Source organism: Ylistrum balloti, unplaced genomic scaffold, assembly GCF_031769215.1.
Source record: "Ylistrum balloti isolate Yb309-2 unplaced genomic scaffold, AGI_CSIRO_Ybal_v1 Utg370872, whole genome shotgun sequence".
Taxonomy (NCBI): Eukaryota; Metazoa; Mollusca; class Bivalvia; order Pectinida; family Pectinidae; genus Ylistrum; species Ylistrum balloti.
Window position 1 is genome coordinate 54,367 of NW_026782498.1, and position 24,025 is coordinate 78,391.

The following is a 24,025-nucleotide window of genomic DNA, read 5'->3' on the forward strand; positions in this document are numbered from 1 at the left end:
ACTATGGCAAACCCTAATGACTTTTGTAGTAAGTTTGTTTGACATATATCAGTCAGCAGAAGATGTTTTGGTAATAAATTAACTAAGATATTTTTTGGGTATTCCCGCTTGTTTCATGGCTTCCACAGATTGACTCGTAAGCCAGATGGACACGTTGTGATACCTCGGAAATTGTATAAATAATTTCCATACGACCCGTTCTATTTTATTCACATTTTTGTGGTAACATGCCTGTTGACAGGGACCAAACGAATAGGCTTTTAAATATCTGGACCTATAGGCTAGTGTGCGGCAAGACCCATTTTGCGCACATGTAAGCTAGAAGAAACAAAAACAAAGGGTGATTTAACTAGGGACGTGTATGATATAAACGTCCATGGTTTAGCTTCGAATTATTTCTTCTTGTGGCATATATTACCTTATAGAAAGACCAAAGTGACTGTGATTACCTTGTATGAGATTCCATATTAGAAGTTTTTGAAACGCATTGTCAAATACAAGACACGAAATTTAATAGTGTAACAACAGTGGTGCCCACATAATCTTTATTTAAACTCAAATCCGATAAAACTAGAATAAATAGGAAAAACAAAAATTAGATGGGGACACCTGAAGAGGTGCAATGAGAATAAAACCAGTTGTTCCGTAAGAGTAAGCGACTTCTCGGCTTCATCGATGACACATGTTCTAGATGCGTTTCGTCATTGGTGATTATACCACAGCTAAGCAGAGATTGGAAGTTGGGATAGTCATCGGGAACACAATATACGTGTGACTCTTCACAACAGCTTTGAACCTGATGCTAAAAGCTGTAGAGAAGATGAACAGACGCCCTTACATGTTGGCTGGCATTTGACGGCCACCTACCAGAGATTTCATGGTTGACATAGTGCCAATGAAGACTGGTGAAAGGGAGTTTGGCCATCAGAGACATATAGAAAAGAAGGTCATATTGGCATATATAAAATTCAAGCCAGTTAAGTCCTAGAATATCATCCTTTAATCAGACAATGTGAGGAACAGAAGTTAACTGTCAGCAAAGAGGAGATACCAAACAGTCAAGCTAATGAAAGTGGACTCCAGGGGAATTCAAAACCTTGATAAACCAGCACGATGTTCTTCTAGGACCCTTGTGACCATTGCTCATGTATGAAGTACCTTTCGCCTCTGTTGAGGCAATGGAAAATGGATATCTATGTGTTGGCTGAGCATACCTTGGATCTTCAGTAGTGTAGGCTTGTACAGCTCCGAATTTCACTCAAATCAGTAATGGAGGAGGTCAAGGTAATAACTAGGTCAACCTAGCCTGGGAGTTATTATGAGACAGCTTGTCAGAGATTTCCATTTAGAGAGTGTGAGTCAGCAGAAAGTATCCTGGGACATCAGGCAGATGGAAGGCTACAGGCTTAGTGTACTCATGAAGTCAAACAATGTCCTGCTAAGTCCTTTGAACCTGTTTTCCTGGGGTATTAAGGACAACTCTGCATGTATATTGAGCATACAACTCTTTAACTTTGATCATGTACCAGATTGTACTTACTGATGGCAGGTATACACAACAGCACAACCAGGTCCTTAAAGAGAATGGGTAGAAAGTAGACAGATGAAGGTGGTTTCTAGCTCGATATGGAAAAGAGGAAAGAAAGATGAAGTGGTTATCAGACACAGTACTAGACAACTGGTGACGGATACAGTGGCGAAAGCTGATCAGTCCCTGGTTAGGCCAAATCAACCCAGCCCGCACATCCTTGGAGGACATCATTGAATCCTCAAAACATATGAGGAAGGAGGGTCCACCTGATATTCAGAGACTATATTCATTGCCTCAGTGGCCTCCGCTTTTAAAATTTAGACCTTTATAAGCATCACTAATGAATCCTGTAAGGACAAAACAGCTGTAATATGCCAATTAATTATTTGGCACTACTGTATCTTATTCTGAAGTTGTATTGGAAAGAGCTATTCACTTGTGTCTTTTGTACAATCTTCCAGAATGCAGGTAGCAGATAATGCTAGTGGATTTTTTAGACCCCAAGATTTGCCGTAACCTGCATGCCAAGTTTTAATTCATTTGACCAGTGGTATGGTTTAGAATATACACATGTACTTGATGCTCTTTACAAATTATCAGATATTTGAAAATTATGAAAGTTTGAGAATCATGAGGGTAGTGCGACTCTCCATTTACATTTTTCATTTTTTTCTTTTTTTTTTTTGGATCACCTGGATTTTCCTCAGTCACATACAATTTAAAAATCAAGGCCTTTAGCATCACTAATAAGTCCTCGACAGAACAAACAGCTGAATGGTGCAGTTTAATTCATTATTTGGCTCTAATGTATCTTATTATAAATATGTATTGAAAAATGTTCTTCACTTTTGTATCTTTGTACAATATTCAAGATATAACTCTATATAACTGCACATTTATAATTCAGCTTCAAAATAATAATTATTCCACAAGTATTGAAAAGATTTAAAAGAGTTTATTAGAAATATGTTATAAGGGAAGTCTGTTTTAACTATGTTTAGTAGTATGAATCTGCAGCTATCATTCATATACCAGGTACGAGTAAATTTTTCTACTCTTGAAGTGGATCAGTGAAGAATACATTATTATATTACAATTTTTCTCCAGAAACTAATTAAAACTAGCCAGCTACATCTATTGTTACTTAGAAGTATTTTTTTGATCTACATGTAGTAGAGTATATATATCAATGAAATAAAAAAAACCACCAGTAATAGAAATGAAAATTTTATTAAGTCTATTAATAATTATTAAATATGGTGTACAATATAGAAAGATGAGAATAATGTGGTAAATCAGTATATCTGTATAAATCTATAGTGTAAACAGCACAAATACTGATTCACCTTAACAATCAACAAATAACAAAAAAAAAAAAAAAAAAAATCACAAGTCTTCACCACCTACACCAGAATAGTGTCTACAGATAGTGGGAACATAGAGCTACACCACAACACCACAGGTCTATAATGATACTATCCAGATGTTTACAATGCTCAGTTGACAATTAAGTAAAGGTATGGGCAAGGACTTACAGATATATCTAAGTCCATGGTATCTGTTATTCCAGAACTACATACACAGAAGGAAGCATTCTTTTTTATGATTCCTATTTGCTAACACAATTACAAACACATTTTTCCAGGAATATATAAATCTCCCTAGTTCTATCTCTAAAATAGAGTTTCTATATTATGACTAATATTTACGCTTTCTTTAAAACATAAATCTGTAACCCTTTCTGTTACATATATTGAGTATAAATTCAAATATCTAATAACAAAAAAGATACGATGGGTAGCTAATTATTATAGTTTCAAGTTTGTGGTCCCTGATAACAGCCAAAGGAAATTATATTTCGGAACTTGTAATAGATCATGCAATGTTTCAATAAAATTGTCTTGCTCGGAACAACAAACCTCATTGATTTTCTCCCAGTTTCCTTTATGATTAACCTTTCATTCATGAGTATGGGTCCTTTTGGACAAGAAAGGCTTTAAATCAATCAGCTATGTGGTGAACACAATATGTTTTACCTTCAAACTCTCGCACAAACTCTAAAATGAAGCAAAATTTTCAGCTCTTAGTCTTTACAGTATAGGCTAACTAAAATTTATCCTAGTCAAAATCAGATATAAACCATTAAGACCAAAATTTGACAACTGATATATACTTGAATCACAAAGAAGAGATTACAAAAAATGATTATCAAAATTTCAGGCACATAAGTATTGTAGATTATAGCTATAAAAGCACTGCTAAAGTTCCGGAGTACATGTAAGATAAGTCTTCGTATTGGCCTACAGCAGGAAAGTCAAGACTGAAACTCTACACTGTAAAAATCATATAAACAGGGGCAGGATGATTTTAGAAATTTCATAAAGGATGAAAATACCTGATGTTTGGGACATGTCCTGTAATAATAAGGCCACAATCTCAGGACTTATTGCTTAATATATACAAACATGATTGTTTCCCTGGCAGTGAGTTCCCTTTGGGCCAAACAAGGGGCTTAACATTAGAATTTAACATGCAAATGCTGTAGGCAAAAGATAAACATATAACAAAATGGACAAAATCTAGATACATTGTATATCACAAAAACAATTATTTGCCATCCATGATACAAGACATTAAGACAAAGTTAACAAACTGATTAACAAGTTTCACACACTGCAAACGAAGAAAAAAAGACTTTATATATATTTTGTCCAATGTTATAGAGTACATAACAAGTAGTAGAAAGGGAGGATTAGAAAGGAGTCCATCTTGTGGTTAAGCCTGCTTCAAGATAATTTGCTTTAGTTTTCCTTCCGCAGATAAAACTTGAACAAACAAATGTCAACATAGGTATAAATTTGAATCAACAAAGAGGTTATATGTGTAATTGAATAACTTGGAAAAAATTCAATGTCATGCAAATGTGATCTGGTATGATCTAAACCAATTATAGTCTGCTCTGCCTAATTGAACATCATTCTCTCAAATCTCAAAGCAGGTACATGTACCTCTTACTAATCAATGTTGTAAATTAGTGTATAAAGAAGGCATGAAATAAAACTTACACTGTATATTTAACTGTACAACAAATCTCAGCTAATTGTAGTAATGTTTCTATTTCTTTGTCTTATGTGTATTTTCAAACTGTATGTATTTGTGTGTCTCATTTCCTTTCTATTGAACTACCAACTTTACAATCACAAATGAGTTGGTCAGACTTGATTAGTATAGAATAGTGATCAGGTAAATCTGAACTGATTGCAATTTAATTGAACACATTATGTAAAGAATGATTATCTCTCAAAATCATGAACATCTATCATTTGATCTCTAATTTACAATTATATTCAATGCTTTAACAAGAAAAAAATACCATCAGCATCTTCTTCAATGGTGCTGGTTTCTAACCAGGAGGCTGTCTAAATCATTGTAGTTCTAAAGAGTTACATCCACTAAGAATATATGATTAGCTATATATCCTGTGCATCTACTCTCCCACACCCTGCTGCTATGTTACAAAAACTGTTCTCAAGATTACAAATATACCACCAAACACACATAAGTAACAAAAGATTTGATCCTGTACTCAATGTCCATGGGCAATTTCTTCTCCGTACACATACGCCTTAGCCAAATTTGCAGCCAACCGCTGCCCTCATTATACTGCTGTTCCACCTTCACAAAACTCTACACCTAGCTAAGTGCTGCAATCTGTTCCACCATTCACACAACTTCCCACTGCAGTATGCTCATATCCCGTCCTCCCGTGGAAATAAGACGTGAGTCGTCGTGCAGGAAGTTCACACTGGTCACATGACTACTATGCCCTCCATATATACTGCCTTTAGTCTGAAAAAAAAAATCATGCCTGTTAAGTAATGAAATGTTTACATCAACACTCTAAGGACTCTCAAGTAGAAATTATCTGTATCATTTTACGTCATTTGTTCAAACCTGTAAATAACAGATATCAAGGTTTGAAATGATTTTCTATGGTGCACACTTTTGTGGATTATATACATTAGATAAAGAAAACAATAGTCAAGAATATCAACAAAATTTGTACAATGTATTCAATTTGATTGCCATAATGAGATGCAGTGCCCGTTGTCTGATTGTAATTCTGTAATGCATTTCTAGCCTGAAGTAAACAAATGAGTATACAGATCACACACCTTTGGTTGACAGGCTGGGTAACTGTACAGGTTCACCTTGCCAAAGTCATCAGCACTGGCCACCAGGTGGTGTTTACTGGAACGGCAGCAATTATTTACATCTGTGCCGTCAGCATCATCTGGCCAAATACCTAAAACACATAATCCTTACAGTGTATATAAGGTTTAAAACAAACATAACCATTGTTTACATTACCAACACTATTTTACAAGTACCAAGCAACATCAGATTCTATTTGATGACCATATTCAACTTTACAATATTTTACAAATTTAAATGTACAGTGAATTTGCTTCATTATCGTGTTAAACCCCAAATAAATGTTTGTTAACGAAATATAAGACTTCAGTAAAAAAGAAGACCCAAAACCACAACATGAGGATACTTATGTTTCATAAATGTAAAACACTGAATATTTACAACAGAAAATGCTTTTTAATTATTTTTTCTCATACAAATAATTGTCTATTACAGTGTATACAAGTATATATATAGAGGTCAGCTATAACAAATACTCCCATACTGGGACGATGTACATACCAGCAGTATTAAAGCTCAGAGTACAGTTCTGTGTAGCCCAATCTACGTCTCTGAGGGAGGAGGCAGAGGTGACCTGCTTGCAGCTTGGAACACTCCCTGATAAAGTATGATGACATTTCTTGATGATGTAATTTCACATTGTTGATAATTGGTCAGAAAAGCTTTTATGCTCTTAATGATAAAGTGTTATCAATAAAACCTAGACACATGCATGTGTAATAAAATTTGACCCAACATTTTGTTACTATTGATAGTATTTAGGTGACCTTATCTTCTGAACATCCAAACAAACTTACCATATTTATTCTGCAATGAGTCCATGCCTGGTAATAAGCCCACCCTTTTTTATCATAACCAATAATAACTATCTAAAGTGTTATCATCAGCATTAGTTAGTGGCCTATCAATCCTTTTAACTTGAAGAGTTTTTTAAGCAAGAGATGTCAGAAATGTTACAAAAGGGATCAATAATTTGTTTGTGGAAGCCCAGCGTTCATAGCATTACTGTCTAAAGTGTTGTAGATTCAGAGGTAATGTGTTGACCCACTAGGCTTTATGAAGAATAAACACAGCAAATCATGATGACAGATTATAATGATCATGACCCACTTACAGTATAGAACCTCATAGTCCCCAGAGTTGCTGACCAAGTTCTGAGCATCAGACGACCAGTCAATGTGTGTTATAAAACTACTGTGTCCCTGAAACACAATATAATTACATAATTACAAATTTTATTGAAACCAGTTTAACCAATTCATCAAAATGTTTCACTACATATAAGTACGTGTGAACTTAAATTTTAGTAAATCAGTTAATGACCAATGTATTTTTTGACTTAATGGTTTTCAGAAATCATGAATGAAAAAGAAATTTTATAAACAATTTATAAGTAAAATTAGGACAAAATCTTAGTGCTTCTCCTGAATAAGGAAGGTTGGATAATATGTAAAACTTGAAATACATACCGAGCACCTGCCAATTCTGTTGTAGCGTTGTCCATCATCTAAGACCTCATAGACATACACATAGTTGTCGCGGGAGCCAAGTGCCAAGTACTTTCCATCTGTTTATAAACCAAGCAGAGCTTACCATTTCACATTTCTCATTTCATTGAAGATATTAGTAAATGATCAGTTGATAGAACTACTTCCAGCATACATAATATCCTTCACTTGATTTTAAAACATTTCAATACTATTATGGTAGCAGGGACTTGTTAAAAGGAGGAGAAACCCCAAGCATATATAAACACCAGTTGTGAAAAGAGAATTCAACCAAAAAATCTATATCTTTGTTACTGTATATTCTAGATCCTGGTTACAGAGTTGCATATGATTCTTATTTAAATGCAAACAAAAAGTATTCATATAGGGAACATTGAAGTCTCTCCTTTTTATTATCATAACATCACCAAATGATGTGTGAAAGATTTGGTCTAGGGGATGTAACCCATTACAAATTGGAATGGGAATCCAAAAAGCACACATTTTTCCTGCTTTTAAAAAGGCATCATCTACTTCTATGTTTGGTGAGCCAATCTATTTGTATTAATTATGTTATGTATATAAACACCCGATGGACTATAAAGACAAATGTTCTTATGTATTTTGGGATTACATGGGAAATAGAGAACCAGTAATAGATTTAAACTTTATATGAACTAGCAATGATGAAATATATTACACAAACTGTATTTTTTTTTTATATTAATATTCAATATATTAATATTTATTTGATCATGCAGTGAGCATAAGCATAATAAACCTTTCATTTGTTTTCTTTGCAAGTTTTTCTTTTTCTTTACCTGGTGAGAATAACACGCATTCTATCTGTTCATTTCCATCAGTATGGCTGGTGACAATCTCATGAGTGTGGAGATCAAGGATATACCAGCGCCCAGTCTCTGTACCGATGGCTGCCAGGTTACCGTTGGGATGAATACTGCAGGAGTGGGCAGCATCCTAAATGTAGAAAAAAAGAGATATGATATCACATTTACAAGTTCAATATAATACATCTTTATAAATATCAATATATAATTTGCAAAAGGGAAATCATATGGCTGTGTGAAAAAGACAAACATGCTAACCTGTTATATACAGGCAAATCAAGCAATAACTAGCTAATCAGTTGTAAATAAATTGCCAAAACAATCCCAATGTGAAACAGTATTCCTTGCCATCATTTTGAAGTACTTCAAGTTATTCCTTACTCTAACATACCCAATCACAGTCAGCACAGATAGCCAAACTTACAGGCAGCAGTCATTGCCTTATCATGGAATTGTACTTGCAAAATAGGAGGGGTGTGGGATGTATACTTCCGGGTTGAATAGGACGGAAGAACAGTATAAGTGCACAGTTTCTCATAACCTTTGAGTTAAAAACAAATGAAAATTTCATATTTTATACCCTTAAATGGGGCCTAAGTCATCACTGTGTTTAATTGATAAACATGCTTTTTATTGTACATTCTACAAACTATGGATTGATATGGTCATATTGAGAAAAGTAAAACCTTAGTCTCTCTCTCTCCTTCTTTGTGGTAAGTGAAAACAAGAGTTATACATACTGCAACGTCTTTGGTCCACACAACAGATCGGGTCAGGCTGTCCCACAGGCGAACCTGTTTGTCTGAACCACAAGTCAGGAACTGATTCTGGCTAGGGTGGGCGGCCAAGCCCCACAGCTCATCCATGTGACCCTTTTGAGATATATATAAAATATCAATACCTTTAGCCTCACAATGATTGGCTAAAAACATGATCAGTACTGGTAAAGTACAAACTGAAATATCATTACTAATGTTCATTTGACTTTTGTTACCATGGTGACCTACCTGTACGACAGGGTCAAGCTGAAGGTCGAGAGTTCCTTGTAGGATACAGTTGCGTGTAGTTCCAACCAAAACCATGCCACCTTTACCTTGACTCAGCATCCTTACACCACCAAATGATTCCGGAACCTCAAAAAGAGCATCAGTGAAACTGATGAATGCTCCCCGAAAACAACTTTATTAGACACAAATTTACACAAAGATCAGTAATTCTGTAATTAAGGGATTTCAGGCCCTGAATTTGGTACACTGTACATCATCTTAGTATGACCAAAGTATATACCAAGTTTCATTATCCTAGTTTAAACAAAAGTAAAGTTATGGAGTGCTCTGGACACAAATTTTTAACAAAGGGCAATAACTCTGTAATTAAGGATTTGTGTGGGCCCTGAATTTGGTACAATTCACATCGTCTTTGCATAATCTATGTATAAACAACATTCCATATTCCTAGTTTAAATGCAAGCAAAGTTATGCACCCAACGAGAAAGGGCAACAACTTTGTAATTGAGGGGTTATAGGCTCTGAAATTGGTAGTAAACATCACTCTAGTATGACCAATGTATACATCAGTTTCATGATCCTTGCAAATGGGCAAAGCTATGCTTCATCAGAGGACTAATTGAACGACTGACATACAGATGGACAAACAGGGACTATTTGCTCCCACAAACATTTTTGGGGAGCATAAAAATGTATGTTTTTGTCAAAACATCCCAGCATCAATTGCATTTTCAGCAGGAATCATGCCGGTATCCATTCAAATGGACATAATTTCAAAGAGTCAGGAAAAAGTGTAAAGTACATAATGACTTCATAATAATGACTCTAAAGATTATTACTTTGCTGTGCCATACCTCATTTTCTACTCCTGTAGGTTTGTAATTGTTATCCCACTGAATAATTTTGCGATCCTTTCCGCCTCCTGATACCAAGCATCCGTTTTTCATCATACACAACGAGAACACACCACCCTCGTGACTGCCTGTCACGGCCTGAGTGATCCTGTTGGTACCTGTAAAGGTTGTGATACTATTGGAACATCAAAGTAGAAGGACCGAGTGAGTAAGTTCAAGTTGGTCCATGTAAAATACTGAATATTGATTGATTCTGTCTGTATACTAATGTGTATGGGGAATATGACAAGATTTTTCAGATTTGCGTAAAAAATGTTGGTCATGAAATAGAGTCTGTTTAATACATATTCAACTTACAAATTACTATAATTAGTAACAGATTATCCATTTTTCTTCGTATCTATCAATACTTTTTTTTTATTGATACTGTACTTCTTGACTCACCTTTGCCCCAAATGAAGATGTTTCCATTGGAGTCCCCAGAAATAACTTCACCACTATCGGCAAATGTCAGACACAGCACATACTTTGGTTTGTCATGTTTCTGTTAAAACACAAATAATACCATAACGTTTGAAACAACCTCATTGTATAGTTGTTTTTACCGTAACTCTAACTTTAGTGTACAATTTGGCATCAATACTTAAACCACTGGATTTTCTTCAAGTGTTACTATACACAAGTACTTACATCAAAGATGCCCTGTTTCCTGGCCAAAGTACCTCCCTCCAAGGTCCAGAAGTTGATTTGTCCCTTACCACAGGAAATAATAGAGTTCTTCTCAGAAGGATGGAATTCCACTGCTAGGACAGGTTCTGTGGAGCTCTGTAACACAGAATTGAACTAATTGAAATAACTGTTTTCTTCACATAGTATATCCATCAAACACTATGTCCATTTTTGTTTATCAGTGTGACCTGATGGACCACGGTTGTTTGTTTATGAAATAATGGTAAATGTACTGATCTTGTTTTGTTTTTTTGGACCAGTTTTGACTAAGCCTTTCAAGGCCAGTATTACCATTTGAAGGTCTGTCCTGATTTATGCCAAAAATGATACGTTCAAAGTGCTCACGAACCAGTTTGTACATATAAACAATAAGACCCTTAGTACAAAACAATTAAGCCTTCTCAATGACCTTGACCTTAGCAACCCTGGCTGCTCATCTATGAGGGATATTGTGGTAATACTGGTGTTGACTGTACAGCCAGTAATATCAATGCTACTGACCTTGGTTTCTGTGACACGGCGAGGGTTGTCACGGCTTATGTCCCACACAGATATCACATGCTCATTGGCATCGTCAACGGCAACCAGGTGATGGCCACCATCCTAAAATAAAACATATAAATTCTTACTAAAGACAACAATTTGAAAGGATGCCAACAGAATTATTATCTCACATAAATATTATGTTTTGTAATATGGAAATAAGGAATATGTAGATCAAACTTTTAATCAGAACAAAATTGTTTAAAATGAGACAGAGACAATAAAAAGTGTGTCATCTTGTACATGAATTCTGGAATTTTAGCTTACTAGTTTAGAAAACGAGATGCAGCAGACGGCACGGTCAAACTCTCCGACACCTACAACATGGATGGTGTTAAGGCTGACGGAGTCCCAGACACGGACATGAGGCTGAAACAGAGGATAACAAATGACCACATCCCCTCTGATAAGTTTGATTAACTGTTGAAAGTCTGCTTAATACAAGAATACAATTTATATTTCATTACTAGTAATAATAAAGTATACCTAATACATGCTGTAACTTCATTCGACTTATGCTAGATGTATTAGACTCACAGTCAATGCTTAAAGATCTGTACCTTGTAAACAAATCACAAAATGAAAAGTGATAATTACAAAGTGAAGAATCCTTTAATCTTTATATAAATGTAATTCATTTGAAATAAATATGGGGTTAGTAATGTATACTGAAGAGCATAGTATTAGGTGTATACTGGTATATATTTTGTATTATAACTCAACAGACAAGAGTGCTGTGGGGCTGAATAGTATACCCCTGTCCAATGCCAAAGAAATATTTGATGGTCATAAAGAACACAAATATGGAAATGCTAATGATGAGTCAAAAAGTCATGAGGGAAAACATATATCTTAATGATGAAGAGATTTGGGTTGGGGGCTGGAAAAATCCCTGAACAAGGTTAAAATGCTGAAAAATCAAAGGGCATTAACTTTTGGAGATAAGAACACAATCTCATTTTGTGGTTTCAGAGTGATTAAACAAACCTAGTTTCAAAGAATCTGTCAAAAACTGAAAGCGAGGATCTCCAGACCAGATCATTATCATAAAAACGAGAAGCATCAGCAACTCTTCCAAATACAATCAAATGTTGTTCAGGAAAACACGACTTCATGTCATGTCAACTTCATGTCATGTCAACTTCATGTCATGGTGATTAAGCCTATCAGTTTTGAAAACGACAGGATGAAATATGTGTCCATGGAAAAAAAATAGAATGAAATAAAGAAGTAAAAAAAAAATTGAATTAAACAAAGCTTTATACTTGAAATCATTCCATGTATCAGAAACCGATGAAATAAGGAAACGTTGGTTCTCAGGATACTAATGTTTTGTATAGCAGTAATCTTAAAAGAATGTAAAATTGAAATGGTACCTAAAGAAGCTAAACATATACACTGTTTTTTTAGGAAAAAAATATACATTAATTGAAGGATACTGATTTTTAACAAAATTTATAAAGTTATATAGAGATAGAGATTCTAATGCAATGTTCGAACAGAAACATATCTCATTAAACAATGTATTTACTGTATTGACATTATGTGGTAAAAGATGAAAAAATTTCATGCACCAATATATTGATAATCAATACTGTAAATAAGATATAGAACACCATCATAAGTGCTTTAATAATCAGTAGATATCAAGAATTTACAGCTGGCACTTTCCACAAACACACAGTACGGAATGGCACAGTAGTATAGTGATGGGTGTAAATGTGAAATGTCATTTGTGTCTTATGTCAAAATACACATGAACTAAATAAAGATTTCATCTTCTGCCTACATGTATATGATCCTGAATTCTATCAATAAAATGCCCCAAAAATATAAAAAAATAAAATGATGATCATTATAAAATCTGACTTTTCATTCCAGATGTATTCATTGCCTCTTTTTCATATAGATCACATGTGATCATAAGCCAATCAGAATTCTTGTTACACACACTGATACAAAAGTAGTCCAACATTTCCACAAACTACTCCAACATCAGTCATTGTACATATCACACCTGTATTCACTTACCCAATGTTCGCGATCCTCAACAGGTATTTCTGTCTTTTTACCGAATTTCTTCAAACATGCAGGAAAACAGTACAAAGTTTAAGCAAAATAAAACAGCATCAAGTGAAAAATTCTATAAAATTGAATTCCTCAGCTATAATGTCAAATGACAAAATATACAGTGATCATGCATTAGGCTGAAGGAGGAGACCAGGTAAAACTGGACCTCGGTGAAAGGTGTATATAACGTGCAATAATAAAAATTCAAATAAACCATATATTTCACCTATTTATATCACTGTAACCTCATACAGCATGCAAGTATACTGGTTTCTAAATCTCAGTCTACATACTGTAAGATCATAACAGTTTATTTTATTTATATAAATAGTACTATATGTTCATATTTTCCATGGAGAGTTACTCCTGGATAGATATCCTTCTTGTATATTTTACAATGTGGAGATGAATACACCACATCTGTCTTATCAATATCTATTTACTCTTTATAATTGTTATGAGGTCAGGAATATATATAGATACTTGAGAATGTTGATTGTTGAAGCAGGTATTTTCGCTGTGTTTATGTTTATCATTTATTAAAACGAACTCCATACCTTCACCACTAAAATCCACCAACATCTCAAAGCATGACAACATCAAATAGAAAATGGCAGTTTGAAAATTAAGCATCATACACAAAACCTTCACAAAATTTTTTTTATAAAAAAAGGGTGAAACATGAATATATTGACATTATAGCTTACCTTGCCTTCCACACGACTATGACCTGCAACCTGCCCAGATGCTACCTTGATCTTGTCAGGATGGATTGCCAAGCTATCAATGAATAATTCATATCATTTTCAATCTTAAACAAACTATACTTTTTGCATCATTGTTTTGTTTGATAAAGGAAAACTTTGACCATGAAATATTTGTAAAATGTATGACTTTTTTTTCAACATTGAGAAAAATGGTTTCAGTAACTGTCACAAAAGACTAATCAATCATTACCATTTAGGAAGGACATGCTATTTCTTACCATTTGACATCATCTGTGTGACCAACGTAGTGCCTCTGGGTGTTCTCCTCCATGTTGTGGAGGACGACAACTGCTGCTGAGAAATAGACCATCTCCCCTGTTGGCAGGTAGTAAAGGTTGGACCGACAGTCTCGTCCACGGTAACCATAACTACATCTGTCAAGGAATCACAAACAACAAGAATTCTGGGAAATGATGTGTCCTGCTAAGTCAACTGAAGTCCACTGAAGTTGATTTTTTACATTCAGTGTTTAGACAATGAAACGTTGTTATGAATATCCTCTAAGATGTTAATGCCAACTTTTTGATGTGTTAAAATAAACAATGGGAGACAGAGTTCCATTGATATAGATTTGTAATCTCAAATCTAAGTGAGTTTTACCAGCCTTAAGGAAACTCATGTAACATTTAACAGTTACAATGACCTTGACCTTTGATCTACAGACCTGTTAAGTACGATGGTCTTAAATAAATGGGTAAGCACTATACAAATTTTGATTGATTAGCTGAAGGATCTCACATTATTAGGTGAAATCATTTTCTATCCCTATTTATTAGAATTGAGCCTGGCCTCTGATCTCCAGATCTAAAATGTTTTCCATATCAGTCAGGAAGTGCAGCCTAAGGTTTGAATCAGAATAGTTAAAAAACTGAAAATTGGGAAGATATTGTGCTGAATTCAGATTTCTATTTATAAAACAGTGACCTTGATATCTGACCTTCAAACATGAAAACTGATTCTAAGCAAATGAGTATGAGTAAGCACTACTTGAAAAGTGAGATTTTGTTGACTCACATGATCTCAATATCATAGCCATAGATGTTTTACACACACACAAGGCTACCAATGACAGCTGATCATCGTTGACAAAATGATTCCAGTATGATCACCTTTAAGACATCACAATAAGTACTGCCTTTGTAGCACAAGAGTAAATCATACAAAAGAATATATGTCATTGTAGTAAACTACCAATGTATGTACTGTACATGGTAGAAAGTGTAGACAAATTGATACACCCTTTGATCCTTGACAATTAATACAGATTACATATATTTCAAGTACCAAACTGATGCAAGAGGTAATTTGATGTCAAACATGTTGTCAATCATTTATGAAGTTTTCCTCTGTTTGAGGTTTCAATAAAATTGAATTTTGAAAATTTGAAAAATTTCACAAGAAATTAATCATATGACCAAGTCAAGGATACACCCATTCCAGGCGGAGTTTTTCATCAGGAGCTTCTCCGACCTTGGAGATGTCATACTCAGTGATAGCACTTGGACTGTACAGGTTCACTGGACGGCCACGAAGGTAGATCTTCAGATAACCTTCATCTGTAACAGCACAGAGGAGAGAAATTAGAGTCTTAACATTTTTAGGCCTATCTCTCTGTCCAGAATTTAATTTCTGTTTAAGATCTTATATCACCAAAGGTTAACTTTATTTGAACTGTATCCCATTTCATAATGTGACAACTTCTTATAGATAACAAGTCTTTATTTATCAGATAAGTAGATCTTAAAAGGTAGTTTTACAGCTACAAGATGAGTTAATACCTGGCATAGATCTACACATATATAAATACATGTACAGTTGGTTATCAGATATTATCAGAGAGCAGTCCAAAACTTCTACAAATACAATATTCACTTCATCATGAAACCAAAATGATTTTTAAATATGACCAATGAAAAATTTCTGAGTTGGTTTTTTTTCTTCTTTTTATTGAAAGAGAAAAAGAACTTTGTGATTATATTTTTAGAATAAAAAAAAGGAGAGAAAAAAAATGACATTAAGGAAAAATGCAAGAAGAGAAAAATGCATAGAAAAATCTCAGCCTCTAAAACATTACAGAAATCACTGTAGGAAAATTTCAAATATCTTCTGATCTCTATTTACTTTGTGCTTTGCCAATATTTTGTCTGTAATTAACTCTCATTCATGTACTGTAGGGACAGAAAATTACACCGTGTACTATCATGTACAATACATTTAAATTGTTTCAATTATCAGAACCTTTACAATGCATCCATGTAACTAAATGTACCACAACACTGAAACCTGAAATTCAGTTTTGAAAACTGGAGACTTCTGATCTTTTACCAATCACACCAAAATTCAAACTTGTCCATGTAAAACACTCATATATGTATTCAGTTTCATTAAAATTTGTAAGGTGATTAACTTTTGACTGATCACACTAAAGTTTGAATTTCTTAAAAAAAATCTGTGAAGATATAACATAATGTGAAAAATCATCAAATACCACTGTGTAGCAGAGTGATAAAGTGTACCAGATCACATTGTACTTGAATGAAGTTTTGTCAAAATGTTTCTATCAATACAGGCAGGAGAGTAATGGCAGACCACAGATAATAGTATTGCCCATCAATGAGACCATGTAACACTGAAGGTGTACAATACAACATATTTCTGTACATTTGTATATATAAAATGTACCATCACCACACCACTTACCAGTTACTGAGTATGACATGGATTAAAACAAAGGTTACACATACAATATACACAAATCTGGGGACAGCAGATTCCACAGAAAGACATGTCTGATTAAGTTTCACATGCAAATAACAGATTAATTTGAAGACTTTCTTTCAGGGGGATATAAAAAGGTTCTGTTGTGTGTTTTGTTTATTTATGGTTTTAATTCATATTTGAAAACTACTACTATCTGCTGAAAAAAGAATGCTTTGACAAGGCTTTCAGTGGTTACACTGAGTTACTGGGCAGAGAAAATACAAGACAGGTATATTGATTATACAAAATTTGAAATAAAGAAATGAAAATTGTTTTTAAACAGTTTAGCCTTTCTTGTTATAGAATATTTAGCTTTTGTGTTATCAAAAATTTCCATACAGAAAATGTAATATTGTCTTCATATGGTTTGTTTATAATTTTTGTAAAAACTAACTGATTTACTGGTTTTGTAAAATATATTTGTCTATATGCCTTCTGTTGGGTTTGTTTCTGAGGGGCAATGCCCGTTTAAACTTCTCCACTATTTCCCTGGATAAGCATAATTTTTTTATTCCATGTTTGATGCAAAATCATGTCAATTGGTTTGGTGTAAAATCTTAATTATTACTTGGGTATCAACTGTTGATGGTTTTTATCTTGAAAGGTACCACTGCTATTGTTAAGTCCAGGCCACTTAATACCTGTTTAGTACAACTGGACAACAAAGTTGATTCTGGTTACTGATTTCAATATTTGATCAAATCACTTACCACAGTTCCATACTGGTTCCTTTGCACTGAAATACAAAAAACAAGCAAGATAAACAACTGTAAATGTTTCCCCCCAACATACCAGTATTAATAATCAAATAGGATAATATCAACTAATGCATTCTCTGACATCACAACAATTGTGTTACTTTACACTTAATATACATGCATGACATTTCCAACGACAGACATGCCACCATATCCAATACTAGCTGTGAACAGGATATTGCATCTGCCAATTCATCATTATCATTTAACAATCTCTCAAATGATTCCCGAGATAGTTCCATTCCATATATAAACATGAAGGCAAGTCATACACTTCTAAATCTACCTATACTAGCACAACAGGAACAATATAGCTAGCTTGGTCAAATATGTCATAATAGGACCCAGATTTAATTTACTTAGAAACTTTTGATGAAAAAGTGATATTCATATTTGGTGTGCACAAAAAAACACCTCATTAGATCACAGCAAATCTGAAGTTAAAACTGAAACTAATTAAAGATGTCCACAAAAACCCATATTAGAATACTCCACATCAGTGAATCAGGGGTTTCAGTACCCGTATTAGAATACTCCACATCAGTGAATCAGGGGTTTCAGTAAAGTCTTACCCAGTTTGGAAAGATGACAACCTCCATAAACTGACAATAAAAGAAAAAGATCCCAAAAAAATTATATAAGGAGCAGGAAAACATGAAACTGGATTAAAGAAACTTTTTTTTGTTCAATAAAAATTAAAAACTAAAGATCGAATACCATTTTCCCAAGCTAACAGTACCTAAGAAATATGAAAGTACCATAATACCATTTCTGAAAATAATGTAAACAGTTTTCTAAAAGGAAAGCAAACACCTCCAAAAACAAAAAAATAAAAACAGAAAAAAAAACACAAGAGATATAATAGAGTATGAAAAAGGTTACGTACAATAAACAACTAACTTGCTGATTGATTAGTCTACTATGTCTATCTATAAACACTAAGATGTTTTAATGAGGAGGTTGATATGTCCAGATTTACTTATAAAAGCATAGGGTGATAGCTCTTTAAATTCTTATCAAATGAATCAGATGAAAACTGTATCAAAGTGTACAGATAAGAAAAGTATGTACATCTTGTAGGTACATGTGAGATACATTTCATGACGTAGGTAATGGCCATACCTCTGCCTAAATCAACTGTTTACCTGCCTTCATCAAGTCTACCAAAACCTACAATTTCTGTTAATCTAAATACAGGTTAAACAGGTGATTTCAATCATTGTGAAACGGATGATACATATGTGCCAGAGGTGGCCAGACAGGATCTGTAGATATTTGAATAACTGATTCTTCTGAAATATATTCATGAAGTGATGACACACATTTGCAAGTCCATTAATGTGATCAGAGTTTGAACACACACTAACATGTCAAACACTTGGTAAATAATTTCTAAACTTCCATGCATCTGGTCATTTTCCTAGCATCTAGGCAGGTTGAACAGAAAACATGAAACATGTATTTAGAAAAGATGACAGTATGTAGCTGTTAAACAGTATAACAGTCTTATAGTTGATTCTAAACTTATAAAGAAGCTAATCTTGAATATATGACAATCTACTAAAATAGGAATATATCATGGGAAAATGACATTTCAAGCAAAAACTCTATATTTGTTGATTATATATGTGTATACTATTTTTGGCAGGATACAGAGGGTTCAAGGTCAGCATATCGGTCCAGTTGAGTGGGACAGCTGTAGATTCTGTCTATAGTGCACTAATGCAATGTATTTAAAAGGTATCAACCTAAGGTTGGGACTTGAATGGCTGGATAAAATGGATCAAAACACATGAACTGTTAACTCAAAGGTACAATTTTAAAACAGAAAGCAAATCATCTTAGGCCAGTAAGGGTAAAGCAATATAACAAAGATCAGAGCACAGAATTTCTGTTATGTTCTTAAAATGTTGAAATTCAAACTGGGAACAGTCCATGTTCTCACAGGAAAAGGAAAAAATTCAAATAATACATAGATGCATTGAGATTTGAGCTAGCCAGCCATTGAAGGTCTGCCACCATCTAAAATTGGGTGGCATGCTATCAGATTAGGAGCTAGACTCCCACAGCAAACAAACAGCAAGAAGGCAACGGTCATGGTTAGCAATAAGCCGAAAGATTAGCAGTATCAACTGTGCTCCAGAGAGAGACAAGGTCACATGTTTTACCCTCGGTGGTTTGACCGCATCAGCAAGCTGCTCTGGGAAACGCTACGTCTAAAACAGCAAAATAAGTCATGTACATCTAACACTGCAAACCAAGAACAGATAAACATATCAAACATTTAACTGTCAGCTTAAAGAAGAAAGAACAAGTGACAAATGTTTCACTTTTGGTCCAGCAAGCTGCTCACAGGACGACTGTAACCTGAAATCGTAAAATATCTGTTGGTCCAAAAAAGATCCAAACAGTATATGTATAGTCAGATGCTTCACAGATCTGGGGCAACAGGATAAAAATTCTGTTATTGCACCTTTGGGTGAATATAACTACCACAGAAAACAAAAGATAAAGGAAAATGGTAGGAATTAAAATATTTGCAATATCTGTAAAATGTCCTAAACCGGTATGTAATTAGATATTTGGGCCATCAATTACCAATAAATCGGCAGTGTAACTGTTTCTTGTGGACTGGTTAAATTGACTTTGTCACTCAAAACAACACATAATTCCAATCCTGATCCATAAAATATGAACTCTTTCCTCACAGCACCAGCAGATATAGGTAAGCACTATTGTATAATTAATGGTTGATCATAAAGTGGACATTACTTTGTAGGTATATCACCGACGTTATACTAATTATGATATCACCTGGGAATATTAAATGAAAGTGCTAGTTATAACTGATTTACCTGGAAAACAGGGTGCTGTGGGTACATGTTAGGTGTATCTGGCACGGAGTAATCAAATGATATGACTACATTTTATACATGAAACAAGGGAAAATACTCCACCCTGGCCTTTTTTCAATTCTCAGGTAAAATCCTACTTGTGAGTTCTGAGATAAAAATACCATATTTTATATGTGAGAAAAATATTGGCAAGGATGTTTTGTATTTCAATTTGAATGAAAGGGACAAGATGATTTGGACTTATGGATGCTGCGTTACATTATAATGTATAACAATATTCACCATAAGAAAAATTGGAATGGGTTAGATTCAGCTCTGACCTTTTTTAGAAAGCACATGGGGGTAGGGGGTGGTATATTGACAGCTGTATTGTGTGAAATGTTTTGGGTAATTTTATTTTTGTGGTTTAAACCTAAAACTGCCTTCAAAGGGCAAAAACTTTAGTGGACAGGGGATGGTTCAACCAGGGATTCTGATGGATAAGTAATCTGTTACTGTGATATGTAACTGATAGAGTAGTGAGATATATAAATTGCTGTAGGGGAAGGAAGTGCTACCTTTAAATGCTTTGAAGGAAGAGGTGGCTACTAGTGGCAACAGCTGGCACAAAGAAACATCATTAATAATTTAGAACCTCACTAGATCAGACTGCTCATGGTGTCTGCCTGGACATGCAATATCGCGATCCAAACTCCTGCACATCATGTTTCCATCCACATCATAATGAATAAAAAGGACTTGCATAAAAATTTCTATATTGATAAAGAAAAAATACCCTTCTAATGTAATTTTTACTGCATAAAACTAGAATACCTCTTGGGCCACCTCAAAGCTCATGTCTATATACAGTATATAAATTATCTATAGATTAATGGTAAATTTCCTTTCATTTCAAATGATGATGTGATATATATTAATGATACTGATACCCCAAACATTGAACCATATGTAGTTCTACAGTGTAGCTTTGCAACTAAATAGCCATCTTGGCCATAAATAAGACCTTAAACCTTATAATCAAACCAGTCCACACCAACTGGTCATGATGTCTATAACCTTAGCATGTTTCAAAAGGTTGTCAGTTGTCAAACCAGTCAGTTGTAAGATCTAGAACCTTTGCATTATTACAAGGTAACAAACCCAGTCACCAGAACAATTTCCAGAGTATTACTAACATACCTCGTCACCAGAACAATTTCCAGAATATTACTAACATACCTCATCACCAGAACAATTTCCAGAATATTACTAACATACCTCGTCACCAGAACAATTTCCAGAATATTACTAACATAGCTCGTCACCAGAACAATTTCCAGAATATTACTAACATACCTCATCACCAGAACAATTTCCAGAATATTACTAACATACCTCGTCACCAGAACAATTTCCAGAATATTACTAACGAACCTCGTCACCAGAACAATTTCCAGAATATTACTAACATACCTCGTCACCAGAAAAATTTCCAGAATATTACTAACATACCTCGTCACCAGAAAAATTTCCAGAATATTACTAACATACCTCGTCACCAGAAAAATTTCCAGAATATTACTAACAAACCCAGTAACCATAACAATTTCCAGAATATTACTAACATACCTTGTCACCAGAACAATTTCCAGAATATTACTAACATACCTCGTCACCATAACAATTTCCAGAATATTACTAACGAACCCCGTCACCAGAACAATTTCCAGAATATTACTGACATACCTCGTCACCAGAACAATTTCCAGTAATTACTATTGTCCTGATTTGTACAGACTTAGATATGGAGTTTCTGTTCAGCTCAGTTTGTTGAGCATCAGATTATAGAACAAGGATGAGGTCAGAGATCAAGAATGAGCACCAGGTCAACGAACCAGAATGATATAAAATCTGAACCAGAATGATATAAGATACCAGAATGATATCAGATAACTGAACCAGAATGATATAAGATCTGAACCAGAATGATATAAGATACCAGAATGATATCAGATAACTGAACCAGAATGATATCAGATAACTGAACCAGAATGGTATCGGATAACTTAACCAGAATGATATCAGATAACTGAACCAGAATGATATCAGATAACTGAACCAGAATGACATCAGATAACTGAACCAGAATGATATCAGATAACTGAACCAGAATGGTATCGGATAACTTAACCAGAATGATATCAGATAACTGAACCAGAATGGTATCAGATAACTGAACCAGAATGATATCAGATAACTGAACCAGAATGATATCAAACAAGAATGATATCAGACAACTGAACAAGAATTATATCAGATAACTGAACCAGAATGATATCAGATAACTGAACCAGAATGATATCAGATAACTGAACCAGATTGATGTCAGATAACTGAACCAGAATATGTACCCGATTACTGAACGAGAACGAGAATCACATTAATGAAAGAGAGGTATGGAATTGTTTGCTATCCGAGGCATTGACAAATAACTGGAATGAATTCCTCTGTTACAAACTGATAAAATCTGCCACAGAACAAACAACCACAGCTATAAACTACAACAGAAACACTATTTTTGTAAATCAGTACTTCAGGTTTATAAACCAGGGTTATGTTATCTCTTCATTTGATCACTTCATTATAGCATTCCTCTGGATATTTACCCAAATATGTGAAACATGCCATCGAAAATTATCTGACTTATCCACATGAACAAATTTCAGTTAAAACTGCACTGCAACAGACTTTGTGTAACTATCTGTACATAATCACTTATAAAGCACTAGCATTTTTCCAGTCCAGTATATACTAAGTACTTTTTCACTAAAACGGCTTATCTGTCATCACATGGTTCTTAAGAAACCTGTCCAGATCATCACATGGTTTCCACCATCGAATGATCATTCCAACCTGTCTACAAGAACCCCATAAGTACCTTCAGTATGTCCATAGTACACTGTATCATCACTTCATCACAGAGAACCCTGTCCAGACAGCCAAATAGTTATGTAATATAAAACCTGTCTATAGTACCACAAAATCTTTCAAATCAAACTTGTCTATAAGTACCACATATTCTTCTGCATGAAACCTGCCTGTAAGTACCACACAATCCTTCACATGAAATCTCTCTTTAAGAACCACAAAATCCTTAACATGAAATCTGCCTATAGTACCACAAAAGCCTTTACACGAAATCTGCCTATAATACCACACGACCATTAACACGAAACCTGTCTATAGTACATGTACCACACTGATTTTCCTGAGAAACCTGTCCTTAGTTCCACTTATCTCCTCACCATGCCATCAGAACCAGTTGCCATCTGAACTCATTCCCAACACCTGATTACAACTACAATAGGCAAAAGTCATGACAAAATAAAAAACTTGATTATTAAGTTGACTGACCTTCGTTTCTTCCTGCCCTTGGTTCTAGTAGCCATTCTCTCAGTAACACTTGTTATTATTCTGTCACTAAATTTCCCCTGGTTGACAGGTCTGAGATAATATCCTCTGTCCAGTCCACACCCACACTGGTTACAGCACAACCATACAAACTACACAATGCACATGATCAGTCATGTGTTATGCAGCAGCAATCAGGCATACAATGAAC

At 34.5% G+C, this 24,025-nt stretch overlaps 1 protein-coding gene across 5 annotated transcripts in view; it reads right to left on the minus strand.

The window, feature by feature from the left end:
• Window positions 1–2,745: 2,745 nt before the first annotated feature.
• Window positions 2,746–24,025, minus strand: part of LOC132559180 (echinoderm microtubule-associated protein-like 2) — a 42,462-nt gene continuing 21,182 nt past the window's right edge. For 3 of the 5 annotated variants that reach the window (XM_060223798.1, XM_060223795.1, XM_060223794.1), the window contains 19 exons: window positions 19,738–19,785; window positions 17,522–17,547; window positions 15,481–15,607; window positions 14,270–14,419; window positions 13,992–14,064; window positions 13,246–13,293; window positions 11,482–11,583; window positions 11,173–11,274; window positions 10,633–10,767; window positions 10,387–10,486; window positions 9,943–10,100; window positions 9,089–9,214; window positions 8,822–8,953; window positions 8,055–8,211; window positions 7,216–7,313; window positions 6,861–6,948; window positions 6,248–6,343; window positions 5,707–5,837; window positions 2,746–5,380 (listed from right to left, as the gene is read on the minus strand). In XM_060223798.1, coding sequence (XP_060079781.1) covers window positions 5,255–5,380; window positions 5,707–5,837; window positions 6,248–6,343; window positions 6,861–6,948; window positions 7,216–7,313; window positions 8,055–8,211; window positions 8,822–8,953; window positions 9,089–9,214; window positions 9,943–10,100; window positions 10,387–10,486; window positions 10,633–10,767; window positions 11,173–11,274; window positions 11,482–11,583; window positions 13,246–13,293; window positions 13,992–14,064; window positions 14,270–14,419; window positions 15,481–15,607; window positions 17,522–17,547; window positions 19,738–19,785 — 2,023 coding nt within the window. In that variant the 3' untranslated portion in view covers window positions 2,746–5,254. The remainder of the gene's footprint in view (window positions 5,381–5,706; window positions 5,838–6,247; window positions 6,344–6,860; window positions 6,949–7,215; window positions 7,314–8,054; window positions 8,212–8,821; window positions 8,954–9,088; window positions 9,215–9,942; window positions 10,101–10,386; window positions 10,487–10,632; window positions 10,768–11,172; window positions 11,275–11,481; window positions 11,584–13,245; window positions 13,294–13,991; window positions 14,065–14,269; window positions 14,420–15,480; window positions 15,608–17,521; window positions 17,548–19,737; window positions 19,786–24,025) is intronic. The other 2 variants (XM_060223797.1, XM_060223796.1) reach the window with 2 other exon arrangements.